Source organism: Diplotaxodon limnothrissa, linkage group LG5 (genome assembly GCF_057381915.1).
Source record: "Diplotaxodon limnothrissa isolate DT_005_m linkage group LG5, D_limnothrissa_male_GT1.1, whole genome shotgun sequence".
Classification (NCBI taxonomy): domain Eukaryota; kingdom Metazoa; phylum Chordata; class Actinopteri; order Cichliformes; family Cichlidae; genus Diplotaxodon; species Diplotaxodon limnothrissa.
This window is the reverse complement of record NC_140600.1, coordinates 42,151,738-42,171,675: the sequence shown is the minus strand read 5'-3', so window position 1 is coordinate 42,171,675 and position 19,938 is coordinate 42,151,738. Positions and strand designations below refer to the sequence as shown.

Here is a 19,938-nt window from a genome sequence, read left to right as displayed (position 1 = left end):
GCCTACCCCAGTCGAGTGAGCGTGCATCAGGGGACCCAGACTTCTGCCTGGGACCCCTTTCTTTCCCCAAACCCTAACCCTAACCCTAACCACTCCATTAATCTGGCCCTAACCCTAACCTAATTAACCTTAGTCTGGCCCCAACCCTATTCCTTACTTTAGCCCCAACCCACGTGACAAACCCTAACCACTTGATGTTCTGGCCTTAACCCTAATTAATTGGGTTCATAATTCATAATTAAATATTTTTTGATTTGGCCCTAACCCTAATTACTGGATAAAAATTATTTACAATTAATTAAAAACACTCAATTCATGACTTACAACAAAATACTACATACACAATAATAAAAAAATACAGTAGACATGGTTAAATGTGGTTAAAAAATTGTTTCTACGATTATAAATTATTTACATGGTTAAAAAGTTAAAATCTTTCTAAAAATATGTTTTTGCCAGTGAGGAGTGATTAAAAAATGCATTTGTAAAAATTCTATTCGAAAAATTAAAAGCGAAAGGGTAAAAACACTAATTTGGCTTTCTAAAACTAAATTCAAACTGAAAAAAAGTGGGAGGGTATAAATAGAAGGGGAAGGCACTCGCTGCTCATTTCATTCCAAGCCATCGGACAGAGCAGACCTCTGAGAGCAAGCCTGTTTTTCATTTGTTTTTCTGTGTGCCTGGCCTGAAGAAGACCTTCACAGGTCGAAACGTTGCCACATAGGCACACAAATTCATATTCATTTGGCCTATTGTAATTTGATTTCTTTTTTCTTTAATAACTAAAAGGTTTTTTTCAAAACCAATTCATTTTTTAATTTTATTTCTTTAAAAATTTAAGTTAAAAATTACATATTTAAGTTAAAGCTTTAAAAATTTACTTTAAAAATTTAATTTAAAATTTGGTAGAAAAACCAATTTAAAAAGACACTCGCCTCCATCCAACTCACCATGGTTGGATGGACTTCTGACTGGACTCTGGTGCGCCATGGCGGACGCCGTGGACAATCCAAGGTCCAGGCCCCTTACCGAGGGATGGCCCGTGCACCGCCCGCCTCCAATTGGAGGAGGGGCCCAAACACTCACCCTAACCCCTAACCCTAACCCTAACCCTGTTCATAATGTCCATCAGTTTCTTTAATGTCCTTTTCTCTGCCACTGTCACCAGAGTGTCCAGCTTCATGCCGACCACAGAGCTAGCCTTCCTGATCAGTTTCTCCAGCCTGGATGAGTCCCTCTTTGCTGTGCTGCTCCCCCAGCACACCACAGCATAGAAAAGTACTCCAGCAACCACCGACTGGTAAAACATCCTCAGGAGCTTCCTGCAGATGTTAAAAGACCTCAGCCTCCTGAGGAAGTACAGTCGGCTTTGGGCTTTTTTATACAGGTGCTCTGTGTTGCATGACCAGTCCAGTTTATTGTCCACCCACAGCCCGAGGTACTTGTACTTGTTGACCACCTCCACCTCCTCCCCCTCTATCTGAACCGGCAGTGGACCTTCTCTGGACCTCCCGAAGTCCACAACCAGTTCCTTAGTCTTTGAGGTGTTGAGTTGCAGGTGGTTTGTGTGACTCCATGCGACAAAGTTCCTCACCAGACTTCTGTACTCCTCTTCCTGATCATCCCAGATACACCCCATGATGGCCGTGTCATCTGCAAACTTCTGAATGTGGCATAATTCAGAGTTGTAGCAGAAGTCAGAGGTGTACAGGGTGAAGAGAAGAGGGCACAGCACAGTTCCCTGTGGTGCTCCTGTGCTGCTGACCACTGTGTCAGACGTGATGTCCTTCAGCCTGACGTACTGTGGCCTGTCGGTGAGGTAGTCGGAGATCCAAGCCACCAGGCAGGGGTCCACCTCCATCCTGTTCAGTTTTTCCTGAAGCATACAGGGCCGGATGGTATTAAAGGCACTGGAAAAGTCAAGAAACAGGATCCTGACCGTGCCTTTTCCCCCATCCAGGTGTGAGTGGGCTCTGTGTAGGAGGTACAGGATGGCATCCTCCACTCCGACACCCGCCTTGTATGCAAACTGTAGTGGGTCCTGGGCATGTTGTACCTGTGGTCGGAGGAGGTTGAGGAAGAGCCGCTCTAGAGTCTTCATAAGATGTGACGTCAGTGCCACCGGTCGGAAGTCATTCAGCTCATTGGGCCGGTTCTTTTTGGGGACCGGGACGATGCAGGATGTCTTCCATAGGGCGGGCACTCTCCCCAGTCGCAGACTGAGGTTGAAGACTCGTTGTAGCGGCTCCCCAAGTTCAGCAGCACACGCCTTTAGCATCCTAGGACACACCTTGTCTGGGCCTGCTGCCTTTCTGGGGCGAAGCTTCCTCAGTTGCCTCCTGACCTGATCCACTGTGACACTGGGAGATGTTTGGGAGGAGGGGAGGGGGGGAGATGTCTAGCTGCTGAGAGAGGGATTCGAGGAGGGGGGTGTCATGGTGTCAGGAAGGGGGGGAAGCGAGGGAGGCAGGAGAGTGGGGAGAGGACTCTGTAGTGAAGGTGAGGGTGAGGGTGGGGGGGGTTGTGGGCTGGTTCGTTTGCCTTCTCCACAGTCCCCCCCACTGTGCTTTTCTTGGTGTTGTGGCCTGTGATGGTTTTCACACCATTCCAGACCTCCCTCATATTGTTCCTCTCCAACTTCTGCTCCACCTTCCTCCTGTAGGTGTCCTTTGCTTCCCTCAGGCAGCGTTTCACCTCCCGCTGTGCTGCTTTCATCTCCTCCTTCACTTTGCTCCTGAAAGCCTTCTTCTTCATGTTGAGGTTGAATCCCCTCCAGAGAGCTATGGGAGAAGTATGGCTTTGGGACTGATTTTTATTTTATATAAGTGACATTGCTGATACTTTCAACCATACCACCTTATGGCCTGTGGGAAATAAAGACATTGGGGGACGATTTTATGATTAACAGCACATGAAAGGATGTACAAGATACACCCAAGAAGAGGAGGAGTATGCTGTGGAAGAGGAGAAGAGCCGAGAAAGGGGAAATAGGATGATTCAGCGATTCCTAGGACCGTGCACTGAAGTTTAAACCAAAACAACTAAGTCTTAGTCTCTAAATACCTAACCCCTAACCCTAATCCTACCCTATGAAAGGCAGCAACAAGTTTAATGTTCATAAACCTAAAGTATGTATCAGCAGCAGAATGGAGCTAAAAATAAATGTTTGTTTCAGTTCTATGAAGCTTTGAGTATTTTGGATCAGTAGCTGCTGTGTGTGTTGCATCATATTGCTGTAATTGTTTATATGCTTTATATATTCTGAGGTAAGTTGATCTATAGTGTTACAACATATTCTATAAGGATGTTATGTGTTTGTAGACTTTCTGCCCAGTTTGACCCATTTAGCAGAAGTCAGCCTGTTTAAGGCTCTGATATCTATTCTGTATGACTTAAAGCAGTTATGACATGGTCTGATTTTCTCACCCAATAAAGGAATATTTCATATATCAGTCTACTCTTCATTCTATCAGACACAGTTTTCACAGCTCGTACATTTTGTTTTCATACATATATGTAAGCATTGAGCCAAATTTAGTAATGCCAACATATTAAATGAACAATATTTCGCTCTTATGTATAACACATCTATATATACACTGTCAAAGATACTCGTCTTTGAGTGACGATTTAAGGTGATAGGACATATAAATAACTGCAACTTGAATCTTTAGTATCATGAACAACATCAGCTAATTGTTATTTACTAACTAATATTAAAATGACTGTTCAGTACAGAAATGAAGCCCAACAATCATGTTTTACAGTCCTGTGGTCTCAGCCTCAGATACTCAATAAATCACATAGAGTTCATGTAGAAACAAATGAACAAAATGTGTTCTCCTTCATTTCTGTCAAACAAAGCTGTATGAAACGTTTCCAGTGGTTTGTATCATGGTTGCTAGGCAACCTGGGCAGCGCGACAAAGGCTAGACCGTCCCATTTCACAAGCCTCGCACTTCCGGCCTTAGCGGTCTTTGAGTACGCCCCTTGAGGACCGTTAAGGCTGCGTACTTTAAGGCTGCAGACCCTGAATTGGGATACAGCCGCAGTTTGTTGCTGTGACTTCACTCTGAGGTAGTGATGGTAAATTTGATTCTTTTTACTGAATCGAGTTTTAATGAGTCACTCACCAAAGTGAATCGTGTTTTTTGAGTCATTTGATTCACTGAGTCAGTTGACCAGAGAGTGCAAAAAATGTACATTTTCACTCAAACTTAATTTGTTTCTCTTTTCATGTAAATCCTACTGCTAAGATGAATGATTCTAAAAGAAAACAACTATTTTATAGAGAAAAAAAGAGCAAAAACATTTCTAAAATTAAGCAATTTCCTATCAAAATTGCTAAATAAACATTTATTTTGTTTATTTTTATTTTATTAGTATTTTCCTTAAATGCGTTAAATATATATTTTCTCATCTAAATGTCCACTGAAATGTGAGCCAGGGGGCGTTAATGCGCCTTAACATTGGTTGCCAACCAAGAAGAAGAAGAAGCTGTGAGCCAGGAGGGAGGGGGTTAGTGAGTCCTGAGTGATTCGCTTACGCTTACGATTCGGCACAGGAAGGGAGGGGGTGAGTAGCTCAAATGTGCTGTTAGCATGTTAGCAGAGCGATGCTACTGTGAACCGAGGAGCTATTTTCTTGATGTGAGCTTCTACTCAGGGTTGTTTCTTCCAGTTCAGAGCAGAAAATTTTTTGTTAAGATACTGGATGTTGTTTTTCTCCACAATTTTAATTATAAGCTAGATACATTGCTGCTAACAGCAACAGGGATGAGTCAGTGAGTCAGTTGGGCTTGTGAATCATGATTCATGAGTCAGTAAAGTGATTCTCGAGTATTGAACGATTCGTTCATAATTCGCGCATCACTACTCTGAGGGAATCATGGGAGGAAGTGTTTCAAAGTCCACCTGAGTGTGCGTTTCTAACACCCTCGGATCACAGAGAGTGTGTGTGTCTGTCATTGTGTGGACCAGCATGGAACAGCAGAAGAAGATTCTGTGTGTGGGGCTGGTGTGTCTCGACATCATCAACGTGGTGAACAAATACCCTGAAGAAGACACTGACAGCAGGTTAGCATCCAGGCTAACTCTCACAGCAGGTTAAGCTGCAGGCTAAAGCTGACAGCAGGTTAGCCTGCAGGCTAAAGCTGACAGCAGGTTAGTATGCACGCTAAAGCTGACAGCAGGTTAGTATGCACGCTAACTCTGACAGCAGGTTAGCCTGCAGGCTAAAGCTGATAGCAGGTTAGCCTGCAGGCCAATTCTGACAGCAGGTTAGTATGCAGGCTAAAGCTGAGAGCAGGTTAATATGTTAATATGCAAGCTAACTCTCCAGGTTGGTACAGCTTATGTTGAACCAGCTGTTTAGAGAAGTGGATCTCTAAAAATTGATTTACTGTGACATTGTATACAGTCAGGATTAGGGGTTTACGGGTAAGAGGTTTTGGTGATGTTTAGGTGTCGGGGTTGGCAGTTTTTTTAGGTCAACGTGTGGGCAAAGGTCACACTTTCATTACGTAACAGATTTCAGTGCAACACTATCGACATTTGATACTCCATTTATTTTTTTATTTTAAAAATGAAAAAGCCAGAATATGATGTAAATGCATCTCCTTGGTGCTGCAACAAGCCCTAACCCCACAAACAGGGGTGTCACTAATCTGAAGAAGAGAATTCATCTTTTACCTCTCTCCTAACATGAGGACATTAGCATCACTGGTTCTCCTGTTCTCTTCACTCGTGTGAATGAGGCCAAGCGGACTGATCTTCTATTATCTAAGTTTTCCTGGCTGAGGCCCTGGCACTAACCTGACTATGACCCAGCTGTCCCCCAACTCTTTGCTTTTAAGTGTGGTCGATAACTGTAGCAAGGATTGCAGGCTGACAGTTTCTCCAGCACATGAACGTTTTTATATGTGTAAAACAGCATACAGCATACTGAGTGGCAGGCTTTTCAGCCCCACTCTCTCCAGCTCAGTGCTCCTCACTTCTCCTGTATAGCACACACCTCACTTCTCTGAGATCCTACTCATAGGGACGACATGATTAGGCCTTGGGGAACAGCTGTGTGCGTGAGGCTCCCCTGACATTGTGAACCCACTGCTCTGCCACAATGACTTTGTTTGTGATGCACTGGTGCTTGTTTCTCATTGGCGATGAGAAACACACTCCTTTGACTTTAACGTTACACACACAATGGACAACTGTACCCTCAAACACACAATAATAACATGGACTGAACCACCACTCACAACCACTAGCACTTTATATAGCCTCTGTAGAAATTATCCACACCCTCACTTACCTTAACTGCACTACTGTGTAGCTCTGTGTAAATAATCATTCTGTACATACGATAATTTTTAATCCTACAACTGTTTATAACTTGCATAGTTCACATTTCTGTATAGCTGTATATCTCAGATTTCTGTAAAGTTATTTATTTCATATTCTGTATAGTTTTTCATATTTATATCCTGTTCATAGCCTGTACATAGTTTGTACTCACTACAGCCTGTACATACTTATAGTTATAGAATATTCATAACATACTTCATACCATGTACATTATAACATACCATAATAGACCCATTTCTGTAATATACTTACATATCTATATTATTGCTAATATATATTGTAATATATCTATATCATGGCTAAAGCACTTCTGGATGGATGCAAACTGCATTTCGTTGCCCTGTACCTGTGCATGTGCAATGACAACAAAGTTGAATTCTATTCTTATTCTTATTCTATTCTATCAGTATTGAAAATTAATGATTGCCCCTCTGATGGATGATGTCATTACTTTGTACCTACAGATGTCTGTCGCAGCGTTGGCAGCGGGGAGGAAATGCTTCAAACTCATGCACAGTGCTGTCGCTGCTCGGAGCGCCCTGTGCCTTCATGGGCTCCTTGTCAGCTGGTCCTGTGGCCAAGTGAGTCCTTTTCAAATGCTCATCAATAAATCCATTTGTTCAGAAATACAAGAAATACACAGTCATCAATGTTTGAGGGCAGAATCCAGACTGTTAATACCACAGTTTTTTACTGAAACTGTGGTATTTTGGAGATTCTACACACACACATACACAGAAATGAACATTATCAACCTACTGAAATAAAAGACTTTCTGCTACTTATCTGGGATATTTATCTGCTCAGTTGTTTAACTGACTGTATTCTGATTAAAAAGTATTGCTTTAATTTTTAGCAGTATAAAGAAAAATGATACTGGCAGCCACCAGTCTTTAATTTGGTGTTTGTGTGATGAAAATTAAAAAATTCGAAGTTGATTCCTTCTTATTGCATTGACAAAATTCATTAAACTTCACCTCATACTTTAACCTCGATATCAAGTCGGTGAGACTGGAAAGTGTTCACAATGTTTAATAACTGCACCAGTGGCATCAGTTTGAAAGTGACTTCCCTTCTTTTTACATTCATGAGGAAACTGGACCTCTTACCTTAACCTGAGATTCAAACTTGTTAGAGAATTTTAGCAAATGCATGCGAGATATGAATTTTAAAATCTTACGATGCCTGATTCTGAAATTATCACGTTAACAGACCTAGGCGTCCATGCTGCCAGCCTGGCAGGGTGACAGCAATACCACATCAGAGCAGGTTAAAGGTGTGGAGATGGTTCTTGATGTTTGAAGCTGTGGTGAAGTACAAAGGGGGAAACTCCTCTGGTGCTCACATTTACAAAGTGCTCTTCAAAGGGTAAAAAAAAGGCAGCTCTTTGTTCACCAGCAGTTTCACCTGAGCACTAAAAACAGGAGATTTATCATCTTTATTTAACATCCAGTCAGAAAGTGCATTACTAACATACTTGTTACCACCTCTGACTTTAATTTTTCTGTCTGCCATGTGGAGGATCTGTGTTTCAGGAAGCCAAGTCAGTGTAAACAGTTACCTGTCTGTAGTTTTATTTTGGAAGATTTTCAGAAGTACTGCATCGATGTGTCTCTGCTGTCTGAGCACCCTCAGTGCTTCCTTCCAGCCTCCATGGTCATCAGCAACACCAGCACAGGAAGTCGCACTATCCTGCACATGAACAGGTGTGTTTGTGTCACTAACGGCATCTGTTTCAGGGTCATCATAGAGGAGCTCCGCCCCTCCCCTTCTGCCAGTCAGAGTTCGGGTTTCTGCCAGAGTTTTATTTTCAAGGGGACATGATCTTTCCTGTCTGTCTTTCTGTCAGTTTCATCATGGCTGACTTCTCGCAGCGGGACATCGATGTGTCAGCGGTGGTTTTGCAGGTCGAAGGTCAAACTCCATGTGCTTGTTGTGTGGTTTGTCCATCCACTGGAACTCGAACCGTCGTTCTCTCCGATACGTAAGGCATCAGGTCGTCGAAGAGCTGCGATTTTCACAGCTCACGTTAGATATTAATTAATAATGATTATTACAATGATCGAGGTTTTCTTCCAGCCTGTTTGATCAGTGTGTTATTTCTGACATTATGCCCGGCTAATCAGCACCGCAGTGAAATAATCAGTCTTCCCTTTGTCAAAAATACATTTTTAAATAAAATTCTGCAGAATCTTTCCCGTTTCTTTTGATTCTCTTTCTGGTCACCTGAACAAACCCATCAGTGGTTCAGGTGAAGCTTTACTGATTGGATTGCACCACGCCCTCTCAGACTCTAAGCTCCATCCATTGGCTGCTGAAGGTGGATGAAACAAATACACTGATGAGTTTAGAGAATCTGTCATCAGGAAGCATGAAAACCTAAATGTCAGCCTAAATCTGGTCTAATGACAACTGGGCACATGAGCCACTGCAGAGCAATGGCTCCACCAATCAGATGAGGTGAATAACAGATGACTTTTTATCAGGTCAGAGGCGAAGTTGGAAAAAGTGGACCAAACTCTTTAAAGGAGTTTCCTAGAGCAGTTTGTGTGAAGGTCGCGTAGAGGAAACTGATGATGTTGGTATTCTTTTCGTTTTGACCTCAACAACCACTGTAGCTCATTCATTTCCAGTTTCTGTTAAAAAACGTCCTGGTTGAGATATCCACATCGAATGTTAGGTGAGCAAAAGAAAAGCGTGAAGCAGTCAGTAAAACCTTCAGGCAGGTAAACTGTTTATAAAGCAGCTTCCTTTTTCTCGCTGAGCCTTGTCACAAACTTTTCTGTTAGCTCTGCAGTGGTTTCTGGGGATAATTCATCATAAATTATTTAATTTCTCCCAAAGTATAAACAAGTTTATTAATCAAAAGTCAATCTGTATGGGTTTTCTTCCACTATAAATAGAATAAGCAAAGATAAGCAAAACTGTGCAGGTGTTGTTGATCACACTTGAAGCCTAATATGGCGTCTTGTTGCAATAAACACCAAAGTATGCTTTTCTACAGTGGGCACCAGAGATGGGCAGTAGCGCGTTACTGTAATTCGATTACTTTTTTCAAGTAACGAGTAAAGTAAGGGATTACTATTGCAAAAAAGGTAATTAGATTACCGTTACTTTCCCGTAAGCACCCCACGTTACTGTGTTACTAAAACCGTGATTTTTTTGCGAGGGTGTCTCATGACAATGATGTAAGCGAGTGCGACGTTCGTGGCAACAGCTGTGTGCAGATCAAGAATGGATAATATATCGAGTCTGGGAGCGAGTATGACCGCGCAGCATTTAAAGCGTGGAAGTACTGACCTTACTTTGAGTTTAATTCTGTAAAAAGTGACAAAAACATTAGCTTCTGCTGTTCACTGCGTGGGAAGAAACTTCTTTTTACAGCGAAAAAAAACCCTAAACATCCGAGCAAGCACTGAGTACGCTACCAGTGAATGGGAAGGAAATTCACAGACAAACTCGCGGATTCTTCCACTGACCGCTGAGACACACCTGCACCAGGGCAAACATCCGCCTACCCCACTTTTTACTTGCACCTATTTGAAAGACTGAGTGTAAACACAAAAAAAAAAAATTATTTTATGTGCTGGAATGTGCAGAAAATAGGTTTAAATGTTAAACAAATTTCTTCCAGTCAGAGAATGTTGCAGATAATTAAATCTTTGCTTGATGCATAAAGTTAAAAGATTAAAACTAATAAAACAAATTTTAAAAAGAGCCTTTTCCGTTTGATTACATTTTATATGATGGATTAGGCAGAAAGTAGAATTGGGCTGAAAGATCTATCGCCTTATTACCTATTCAGGTTGTAAATCGTGTTCTCAATGGGGTTCAGATCAGGTGAACAAGGAGGCCATGTCATCAGTTTGTCTTCTTTTATACCCTTTCTTGCCAGCCACGCTGTGGAGTACTTGGACGCGTGTGATGGAGCATTGTCCTGCATGAAAATCATGTTTTTCTTGAAGGATGCAGACTTCTTCCTGTACCACTGCTTGAAGAAGGTGTCTTCCAGAAACTGGCAGTAGGACTGGGAGTTGAGCTTGACTCCATCCTCAACCCGAAAAGGCCCCACAAGCTCATCTTTGATGATACCAGCCCAAACCAGTACTCCACCTCCACCTTGCTGGCGTCTGAGTCGGACTGGAGCTCTCTGCCCTTTACCAATCCAGCCACGGGCCCATCCATCTGGCCCATCAAGACTCACTCTCATTTCATCAGTCCATAAAACCTTAGAAAAATCAGTCTTGAGATATTTCTTGGCCCAGTCTTGACGTTTCAGCTTGTGTGTCTTGTTCAGTGGTGGTCGTCTTTCAGCCTTTCTTACCTTGGCCATGTCTCTGAGTATTGCACACCTTGTGCTTTTGGGCACTCCAGTGATGTTGCAGCTCTGAAATATGGCCAAACTGGTGGCAAGTGGCATCTTGGCAGCTGCACGCTTGACTTTTCTCAGTTCATGGGCAGTTATTTGGTGCCTTGGTTTTTCCACACACTTCTTGCGACCCTGTTGACTATTTTGAATGAAACGCTTGATTGTTCGATGATCAGCTTTGCAATTTTGAGACTGCTGCATCCCTCTGCAAGATATCTCACTATTTTTGACTTTTCTGAGCCTGTCAAGTCCTTCTTTTGACCCATTTTGCCAAAGGAAAGGACGTTGCCTAATAATTATGCACACCTGATATAGGGTGTTGATGTCATTAGACCACACCCCTTCTCATTACAGAGATGCACATCACCTAATATGCTTAATTGGTAGTAGGCTCTCGAGCCTATACAGCTTGGAGTAAGACAACATGCATGAAGAGGATGATGTGGACAAAATACTCATTTGCCTAATAATTCTGCACTCCCTGTATAGTAGCTTGCTGTCTGATAGGCTGCACCTGCTCTGTGGTTGTTCCATGAATTTTATACAGCAGAGCAGTTTACCAGTCCTGCTGGTTTGGTGTCATAATGATGTGATAGGAAGGTTAACATGAATCTGCTAAATGCAGGGAGAATCCAGAAAAAATGGTTTGACCTGAGTTTTGAAGAGATGGAAGTGGTTGTTTTAAAGGACCATAAGCTCTGACCTCAATTCCTGTCTGTCAGGAACCTTCCAGATGTCACAGCAGAGGATTTTTCAAAAGTTCACCTTCATCAGTTCAAGTGGATCCACTGGGAGGTGAGTAAAGTCCAGTAAACGAGCCAACCCAACCTAGTATTAAACTGACATTGGTAATCAGAATTTTAAATTAAGATCATAAACACAACCTGTTAATGATGAGTAACTAATCAGAAAACACCTGTCACCATCTTAACACCTTTCCAGCCTGCACTCCTCAGAGGTTTGTGCTCATTTAGAAACAATATTTTCACCAGAAGACTTAAAAAACAACAACATTAATTTGAAATTGATCAATGATGATTAATTCATTAAACAAAAGTGCACTCTAACCCACTGGAAACTGTTTTGTCTCATAAATCTTGTTTGTTTGCTGTCACACTTTAACTCCTGTAGAGCCGAAACGCAGAGGAGCAGGTGAAGATGATCCAGCAGGTAGAGCGATATAACAGCATGTTGCCACAGCAACAGAAGATCACCATTTCCGTGGAGATAGAGAAGACCAGAGAGCCGCTGTACCAGCTGTTTCCTCATGGCGATGTGGTGAGAGCTTCTGTGCCAGAACCAGGAGAACATAAACTGCCCACTCTATCAGACAAAATGTTATTGCATGTTTTCTGTCACGTGTTGCAAATTCATCGCGGTTTCATGTCTTTAGGTGTTTGTCAGTAAGGACGTTGCTCGTGATTTTGGGTTTGAGTCAGCTGAAGCTGCCCTGAAAGGACTTTACAGTCGAGTCAAACAGGGGTGAGTGGTCACAGGTCAGCAGTGTAACATTAGTAACAACCATAGAAATAAAAATATGACGCCATCCTTCCTCAGGGCCATCCTGATCTGTGCCTGGGCAGAAAAAGGAGCTGATGCTTTGGGTCCTGATGGTGTGATCATTCATTCTGATGCATTTCCTCCTGAAAGTCTCGTTGATACGCTTGGAGCTGGGGACACCTTCAACGCTGCTGTCATCTACACACTGTCCAAGGGTGAGACTTTTAAACATCTATGTAGCAGGAAGCCAGCAAAACCTCAGTATTCTGTAGCAAATAGCTTTATTAATAAAGTGCTGATCCTGATACACGCCAGAACAAAACCTGTTTTAACATATATCCGTTGTTGTAAGTGTACATGGATTGGCTCTTATATAATCCTTTTCTACGCTACTTGAGCACTCAAAACTTTATACAACATGCCTCATCCACCCATGGACAGACAGTTTTCTATCCACAAGCTATGCGACTTGGGGTCCTATTTTGGCATGCAGACTGGAGCAGCCAGGAACCCAATCACGACCGTTCTGATTAGTCGGTGACCTGCTCCCATGACCCCACGGAGGAAAAGATGAGATGGAAACATTTCAACACAGGACCATCACAATAAGACTGTTAATTAAATTAAAACTGTTAATTAAACTTCCCTTTAATTAACTTTGATTTATACAGCACCAAATCACAACAACAGTCTCAAGGTGTTTTATATTGTAAGGTAGACCCTACAATAATACATACAGAGAAAAACCCCCTATGACCCCCTATGAGCAAGCACTTTGGCGACAGTGGGAAGGAAAAACTCCCTTTTAACAGGAAGAAACCTCCGGCAGAACAAGGCTCAGTGAGGGGCGGGGCCATCTGCTGTGATTGGTTGGGGTGAGAGAAGGAAGACAGGATAAAGACATGCTGTGGAAGAGAGACAGAGGTTAATAACAGATATGATTCAATGCAGAGAGGTCTGTTAACACATAGTAATGCCCTTTAATTCCCCTTTACTTTTAAATAAAATAAATCAGTAACACCTGAGGACTGATTAATTTAAAAGATCAATGTTTTCTGTCTATAGGTGGAAGTTTGCAAGATGCCCTAACCTTTGGCTGCAGGGTTGCTGGCAGGAAGTGTGGTTTCCATGGTTATGACAGCATCAGCAAAGTCTTCAATGACATGCAACCACAAAGTTTGTTTTAGGGAAACCCAGTCCACAAAAGCACATGACCACATGAAAAACAATGTGTAAACATAAACATGTGTGTTAACGTGAAAGTGTTTGAAGGCACAACTGAAATTTTATCTAATTTTCAGTTTAAGGAAAATCATCTGTGGTATAAGGGATCTGCATAATTACAATTAGTAACTGACATTTAACATCCATTAGTTCATTCATTCACAGATCAATAACTGGATTATTGTTCAATAAATGATTAACTGAAGTGAGAGAAGCAAACGTTTCTTTGGAGTGTTTTTACTTGGTGGAATTAAATCTCACTGATCAGTGATCGGGTTGATTGTTTTTGTCCTGATAGTTTGTTTTTCATTAAAACAATTACCACTCGATGCTCAGACACAGCTTCCTTTCATTCTCTCTACAAATAACCGTGTCAGGGTACTCACTCGCAAGGTCTGGTTTCCTGCGCAGAAAGGAACAAAAAGCCAAAGACGACAAACGTGTTTTTATTGAAGACCCAATTCTACTAACGATTTCCAGTTTAACAACCAGGCGTCAAACAACTGTTGTACTCCAGCTTCTCACAGGTGAGTTAAACATCCCAGGTGCAACTGGCAGTGGCAAGCAGGAAGGGCCACCTCTAAAACACAAGGCATAATTGGCACACATACACATGAGTGAGAGCGATGGAGAAAGGAAATTGAGTCATCAGAACCACAACAATAGCAGAAAACTTGCTGAGCACCAGTTCAGCTCACTGGGATGAGCAGGTGACCATATGCCTCTCAGTTTTAAGAAAGGCTAGTGACCCCTGTTATAGAGTCTGACAGCTGCAGGGATTATATACAAATATTCAACTGGGGGTTAGGGTTTAACCAGGTCAAAATTTTTTTTTAAAAAGAAGACTATAAGATAGACCTTCTGAGTATCACTACAAAGATTACCAACAGTGGTCCTCATACCACAGTTTGATATCAGCAAACACTGAGAGCATACATTGATATGACACCACAGCCATGCTATCATTCAAACACTGATAACAGCATAAATCGAATTAAATCGGGACTTGATGAGACCTTTCGAGTATCACTAGAAATATTATAAACAGTCGTCTCCATACCACAGTTTGCTATCAGTGAACACTGATAGCATACCACATCCATGTTAGCAGTGTATAAACAGATGGTTTAGCATATATTAGCAAAGGTATCAATAAAGGACTACCGTATTAAACACTTTTACTAACCTCAAGCAGATGGACAGGCGCTCTGCAGGTGGGATTGAGCGCCTGTAGTTGTTGTCTAGGCGGGCGATGCTTGGACCGCCGTGGGACAGCAGCTCCTCAAACTGGGCCAGGGAAAGACAGTGGTATCGCTGAAAGTGGCCGTCATCCAGGCGCAGCTCCTGGAGCAAGTGGTGAAACTCACCAAACTGCTCACGCTTCTGGAGGACTTGATGGACCCAGGTACGGCGAGGACGTCCTTTACGCCGCTGCTCTGCTCTCCACAGTAAATAGAAAAGGGAGACTCTCTATTCAAACGCTAGATCAACAGCTGCCATCTTGCAAACATACCATCTGGCACTACTTCCTCCAACATTTCCACAAGTAATTCGCGTTGGACAAACGTTGAGGTGCGAATGTGCACGCGTCAAGCTGGCACGTTTTGGTCGTGTCTGTCGCGTTCGGTGTGAACACACCGTAATGACAGAATGGCAGCTGTTTTTTATGAGCGGAAGTTTTAATTCAGCTCAATTCAATTTTATTTATACTGCTCCAAATCAAAACAAGTCACCTAGAGGCACTTTATATTGTAAGGTAGACCCTACAATAATCAAAAATAAACTGCTGACAGGTGTCAGGTTTAGCTTTCAGTTTATTTTGAACAGGTCCATAATCTTTAATGTTCAGGTAAGTACAGGTGAGACAGGTTTGCCAGCAACAGCACAGATGAAAGATAAAATCTCCTGAGTGGTTTCCAGTATTATCATGTAGTTTTAACCTGTTTACACTTCCTAATGAGACAAAAAGCGAAAGATTCATCAGGTCAAAGACATCTAAGTACATCAGACAGCGAAGCATTTTCTCCCCAATCGACTTGACAGTGATGAATCGTGTTTCATGTGTAAACTGAGCCAATGAGGAGGCTTCCAGCTACCTGACATTCAGGTGTAAATAGAAACAACATGAATCAACATGAAGTGAGAGGTTTTAGAGAGAACATGAAATATAAATTGATGTTCTCGGGCAGAACGTCAGTTCTTTAGAATAAACTAACAAAAGGTTAAAGATATAAACCTTGACAGCTACCACGTGATCACTTTTCTGCCCACTGGAACAACACCCTCAGAGGAGGGGCAACTTTCGAGTTGTTCTGACACAGTGTTGTCATGGATACAAGTGTTTCCCTTCATGTTTAATTCAGTCCTTCGTATTTATATTGTATGACCTTCACAGCGTCAGCGTGCATGTGACCTATGGTGAACAACACTGTCTGAACTATAATTACCTGTAATCTTGAAGATAATCTACGAATAATACATTAAACTGTGAGAAGGAGTAATAGTGTCTGTAACTGTAACCTTGTTAGTTTGGACTCATTGCAAGGTGTAAGGCTCACTGTGCTGCTGTCAGTTCTTTTCTGATCTGTTCATCATATACTCATCCTTTTAATGATGTGTTGTATATATTCACATTAATTGTAGATCTATGTAAACCCTGCGTATGAACATTTAGGCAGTGCTGGTGGTGGCGGTGGAGTTGGCAGTCTGTTGCTCCATCTCTGAGCTTCCTACCACCATTTCTCTCAGCCCTTTGCTGAAGTGAAGATTTGCTCCGATCACGATGAAACCCTGCAGAGATGGAACAGTTCCTGTCAGCCAGGGGGCAGCACTGAGTTTATTTCTGCATAAATCTGACTTTAAAAAAAAGAAAGCCTAAAACAAATAAAATGATAATACAAGACTTTATTATAAAAAATGTGTGACGCCCACAAGTGTATGGTCACAATTGTAATTTTTTTGTAAATTGTTTTTTTTGATGGTGGTATTTAGGGATGGGTATCGTTTAGGTTTTATCCGATACCGGTGCCAAATCGGTACTTTTGAAACGGTGCCGGTGCTCAAACGGTGCTCAAACCGGTGCTTAAAGAATGGAGAACACAAAATTGGTCCAAAAACCTCTCATGTTCAGCTGGTTTTTTGTAAAAAGATAACAATGTTAGCCTTTTCTGCAGCTATGGGGCATATATGGTATCACTCTTGGCTGGAAGCAGTGCTTAAACAATGGAAAAAACACAAACTTTGTCCAAAAACCTCTCATGTTCAGCTGTTTTCCACTTTTTCTTTGGTCATTTTAGCCTTTTTGGCCAGGGTGAAGGGAGCATCTGCCATCAAACAAGAAGACAGACGCATGTAGCTATGATGATGTTTGCTAGTTCACTTTACATGCATGCATACAACAAGTGCACTCATGGGTCAAAATGTTCACCAGTACTGAATATCCAGTGACATGGGAACAGTAAAATAATTCTATTTAACCTCAGACACACACAGCTAGATGCTCTTCGGGGTCAGTCGGCTCACTGAAATGATTTATCTGCCACCTCGGTTGTGGTCCCAACTCGAGAACAAGAGCTCAAACTGCCCGACTGACATCCTGAAATATGACCGAAAACTCCTGGATCAATCCAGGACATTCTGTTGCCTATTCCGAGGAATCGGATGACCCAGATTCTCTGTTTCTTCCTTTTGTTTCTTAGCAACATCAGGATCATCATCACTTCACGTGTACTCTGTGTTTGTCAGTGCATTTTTGAGGACAAATTTTCCATAAAAGCACTTTCGATGTGCATCTATTTACACAACAGGTTTGCATTCAAAATATTTGAAAATTTATTCAATTTTTTTTGTAATCCACTCAATGTGTTACAACTAATCAAAATCAATTTTATGTTTTATTTTCATAAATATGAAAAAAGTCTAAAACTCCTCAAATAGTCGAGGGGTAAAATCACACTCACGTTATGATATTCAACCACCTCCTCAATGAAATCCACCCCATCAGCCAGCGGGATCCGAACGCCTCTCTTTGTCCAGTCTAAGAGAGCACACACAAACAGAGCGACACTGTCACGGTGTGTTCAAGGTCTGTGAGTTTTTTGATTGATGAATTAGGTTCTTACTGTTGATCAGTGGAACTACAGACATCTGCAGCATCGTCTTTAGAGGAGCCTGCAGAGGAATCAACTGCAGACACACAGAGAGGTTTTAGGGTGTATACGCTTCATGTTTTGGTCAGAACTTGTAAAAATCAGGGAGAAAGTGTTTGTTCTGTAGTTTTGTGTCTTGTGGAGATCAGAGAAATATTTTTACTGCTATTGTTCATGGTCATCATCATTATCATTGCATTAATAACATAATCTACAGCATTGATATTGCATTCAGATGTTTAAATATATTGGCACCCAATCAGCCTTTATTACAGGAGCAGTTATAACCCCTTTAAACTGTTGAGTTAAATCTATAATCTTAAATGCTTTTGAATGCTTTTCATAATCTTAAATGTTTATATGCAGATTATATTGCATTATAAAAGAAAGGCCTAACTCTGAGTACACTCTGTGCCAAAGTAGACAGGAAGCGCAGGCTTTTGCAGAGCGTGCTTGTGAAAGTGAAACTAAAGCAGAGTCTAAGTGTAAGTTACTTTGAAGAGCAGTTTGGATGGGGCTATTTGAATAACCAGGTTATTCATTGTTATCTTTTATTCTTTTATATTCTTTTATTAAGTTTTAAGTAGTATCATTTGATTAAAACATTTATTCGATATATTACACATATAGTTTCAGTTGTGTACGTGCTGGCCTTCTGTCTGGTGGAAAGGTTACAAGGTTTAGCTGGTGAGGTGAAACTGAGTGCATTTCAGGTTGACACAAACACACACACACCCACACACACACAGTAGATGGACTCATTTATAGGTGAAAGTTCTCCACCATTTGACCTTAGAACTGAAGAAGCTTCTCGGATGAGAAGTGAAACGTCTTCAAGCAACTTAAAGAAGTCCAGACGCTTTTCTTTGCAAGCTCCTTTGACTACGATGACCTGGATGACTGAGAACCTTCACAGACATAGGTGAAAGTTTAATTATATTTTGCTTGTGACCAGGGTTTTAATAGTTTTGCAGTTTTCATTAGTTTTTATTTTAATTCAGTTTTGATTTCAGATTTTCAATTTTATATCAGTTTTAATTAGTTTTTACCAATTGTTTGCTAGTTTAGTTTAGTTTTTATTTTTTTGAAAATCCTTAGTTTCAGTTTAGTTTTGATTAGTTTCAGTTATAGTTTTAGTTGTGTTTGCAATAATTAAGTGTAACAAAATCCCAGTTTCATCATGTCAGTCATGCTCTTCTGCTCATCCTTGGGTATGTTGCTATTCCAGCTACCTGCACCCTGGACAGGTCGCCTGTCTGTCGCAGAGCTAACACGCAGAGACAGACAACTCACATTCCCACCTATGGGTTCTTTAAATAAATAAAGGCAGATGAACAACCACTGATACCAGGCAACTATAAAATGTATATCTTGGCCCCAATGAGACTATTAACTCTTGCAGCACCGGGTGTTCATAATTTTGGTTCAAGTGAATTGATAAACTTTTTGAAGGCAATTGACTCACACAGTTATGTAGATATCTCTGTCCTGTTGTCTCGGGATGCATCACACTGCCTTGCCTGGGGTTAGCTTCTGTTTCTGGGGATGAGGGTCGAGTGTGCTCCCTTACCTTCTCAAGGTAAGCTAGGTTAGCCTTCTTGTGTGAGCTTTTCAAGCGCACTTTAAGGTTTGTGGGATTTTTTTCCCTTTAGAAATGTCCCTCATAATTTGTCTCTTTCCACTACAAGACACTTGCTTTATCCAAAACACAGTCATATTCAAAGTAATCCCAAATTGGACTCTGGCGCTTTCTCCCGACTTTTCCTGACATGATTCTGCGCGTGGACGGAGCAGCAACACAGACGACTCGACTAACGTGCTGCCACCTGCTGGCATAATGAGACACAGCAAGAAAAAAATCTGGAAACTAAACTTCATTTTCACCCTCGACTATTGTAGGACACGCACACATCAATGAAACTAAATACATTTTTGCTATAAATTCAGTTAATTTTAGTTAGTTTTGTGAACACTCATTACAGTTTTAGTTAGTTTTCCTTTTTTTGTTTTTATTTTTATTTCCGTTAACGAAAATGTTTTTCACTTCTAGTTTTCGTTATTTCGTTAGTTTTCGTTAACGATAATAACCTTGCTTGTGACTGCAAAATTGTGCCTGCATGAGTGACAGTTTCTTGCAGAATGTGTGCCTGATGTTCCAGACCAAAAGCGAGCGTCCGGCAGCGACAGGAAGACACCTGGCATGGAGACGAGGCGATGTTGTTTTTTCAAACTGTGTTAAAAGTCATTGTGGTTTTGAAACTTATGCATGTGATGACGCATGAGGGGGCGTTATAAATTTCCCTGATGATATAAAACAACTGATTGTGTATTGTTC

The 19,938-nt window shown here is 41.5% G+C and overlaps 2 protein-coding genes across 7 annotated transcripts in view; one reads left to right on the top strand and one right to left on the bottom strand.

Moving 5' to 3' along the window:
* The first annotated feature begins 4,884 nt into the window (after positions 1-4,884).
* Positions 4,885-13,887, top strand: khk (ketohexokinase). Of its 3 annotated transcripts, XM_085353640.1 has the most exons (9): positions 4,885-5,075; positions 6,827-6,943; positions 7,934-8,068; positions 8,212-8,346; positions 11,454-11,526; positions 11,863-12,009; positions 12,125-12,213; positions 12,289-12,446; positions 13,297-13,887. In XM_085353640.1, exons 1-9 carry the CDS (start codon positions 4,981-4,983, stop codon positions 13,416-13,418), a joined length of 1,071 nt encoding a protein of 356 aa, XP_085209766.1. In that variant the 5' UTR covers positions 4,885-4,980; the 3' UTR covers positions 13,419-13,887. The 3 variants fall into 3 exon arrangements, with proteins under 3 accessions (XP_085209766.1, XP_085209769.1, XP_085209768.1); XM_085353643.1 differs by lacking the exon at positions 8,212-8,346 and having other exon boundaries at positions 13,297-13,885; XM_085353642.1 differs by lacking the exon at positions 7,934-8,068 and having other exon boundaries at positions 13,297-13,884.
* A 1,379-nt stretch (positions 13,888-15,266) lies between these two features.
* Positions 15,267-19,938, bottom strand: part of pltp (phospholipid transfer protein) — a 36,325-nt gene continuing 31,653 nt past the window's right edge. For all 4 annotated transcript variants that reach the window (XM_085354806.1, XM_085354805.1, XM_085354807.1 and 1 more), the window contains exons 13-15: positions 17,577-17,640; positions 17,415-17,491; positions 15,267-16,245 (exon numbers count right to left, since the gene is read on the bottom strand). In XM_085354806.1, coding sequence (XP_085210932.1) covers positions 16,126-16,245; positions 17,415-17,491; positions 17,577-17,640 — 261 coding nt within the window. In that variant the 3' untranslated portion in view covers positions 15,267-16,125. The remainder of the gene's footprint in view (positions 16,246-17,414; positions 17,492-17,576; positions 17,641-19,938) is intronic.

Coding starts and splice junctions, on each gene's coding strand:
- khk (XM_085353640.1), top strand. CDS start 4,981: ATGGAACAGCAGAAGAAGATTCTGTGTGTGGGGCTGGTGTGTCTCGAC. Junction 6,944..7,933: donor TCAGCTGGTCCTGTGGCCAA/GTGAGTCCTTTT, acceptor ACCTGTCTGTAG/TTTTATTTTGGAAGATTTTC. Junction 12,447..13,296: donor CATCTACACACTGTCCAAGG/GTGAGACTTTTA, acceptor TTCTGTCTATAG/GTGGAAGTTTGCAAGATGCC.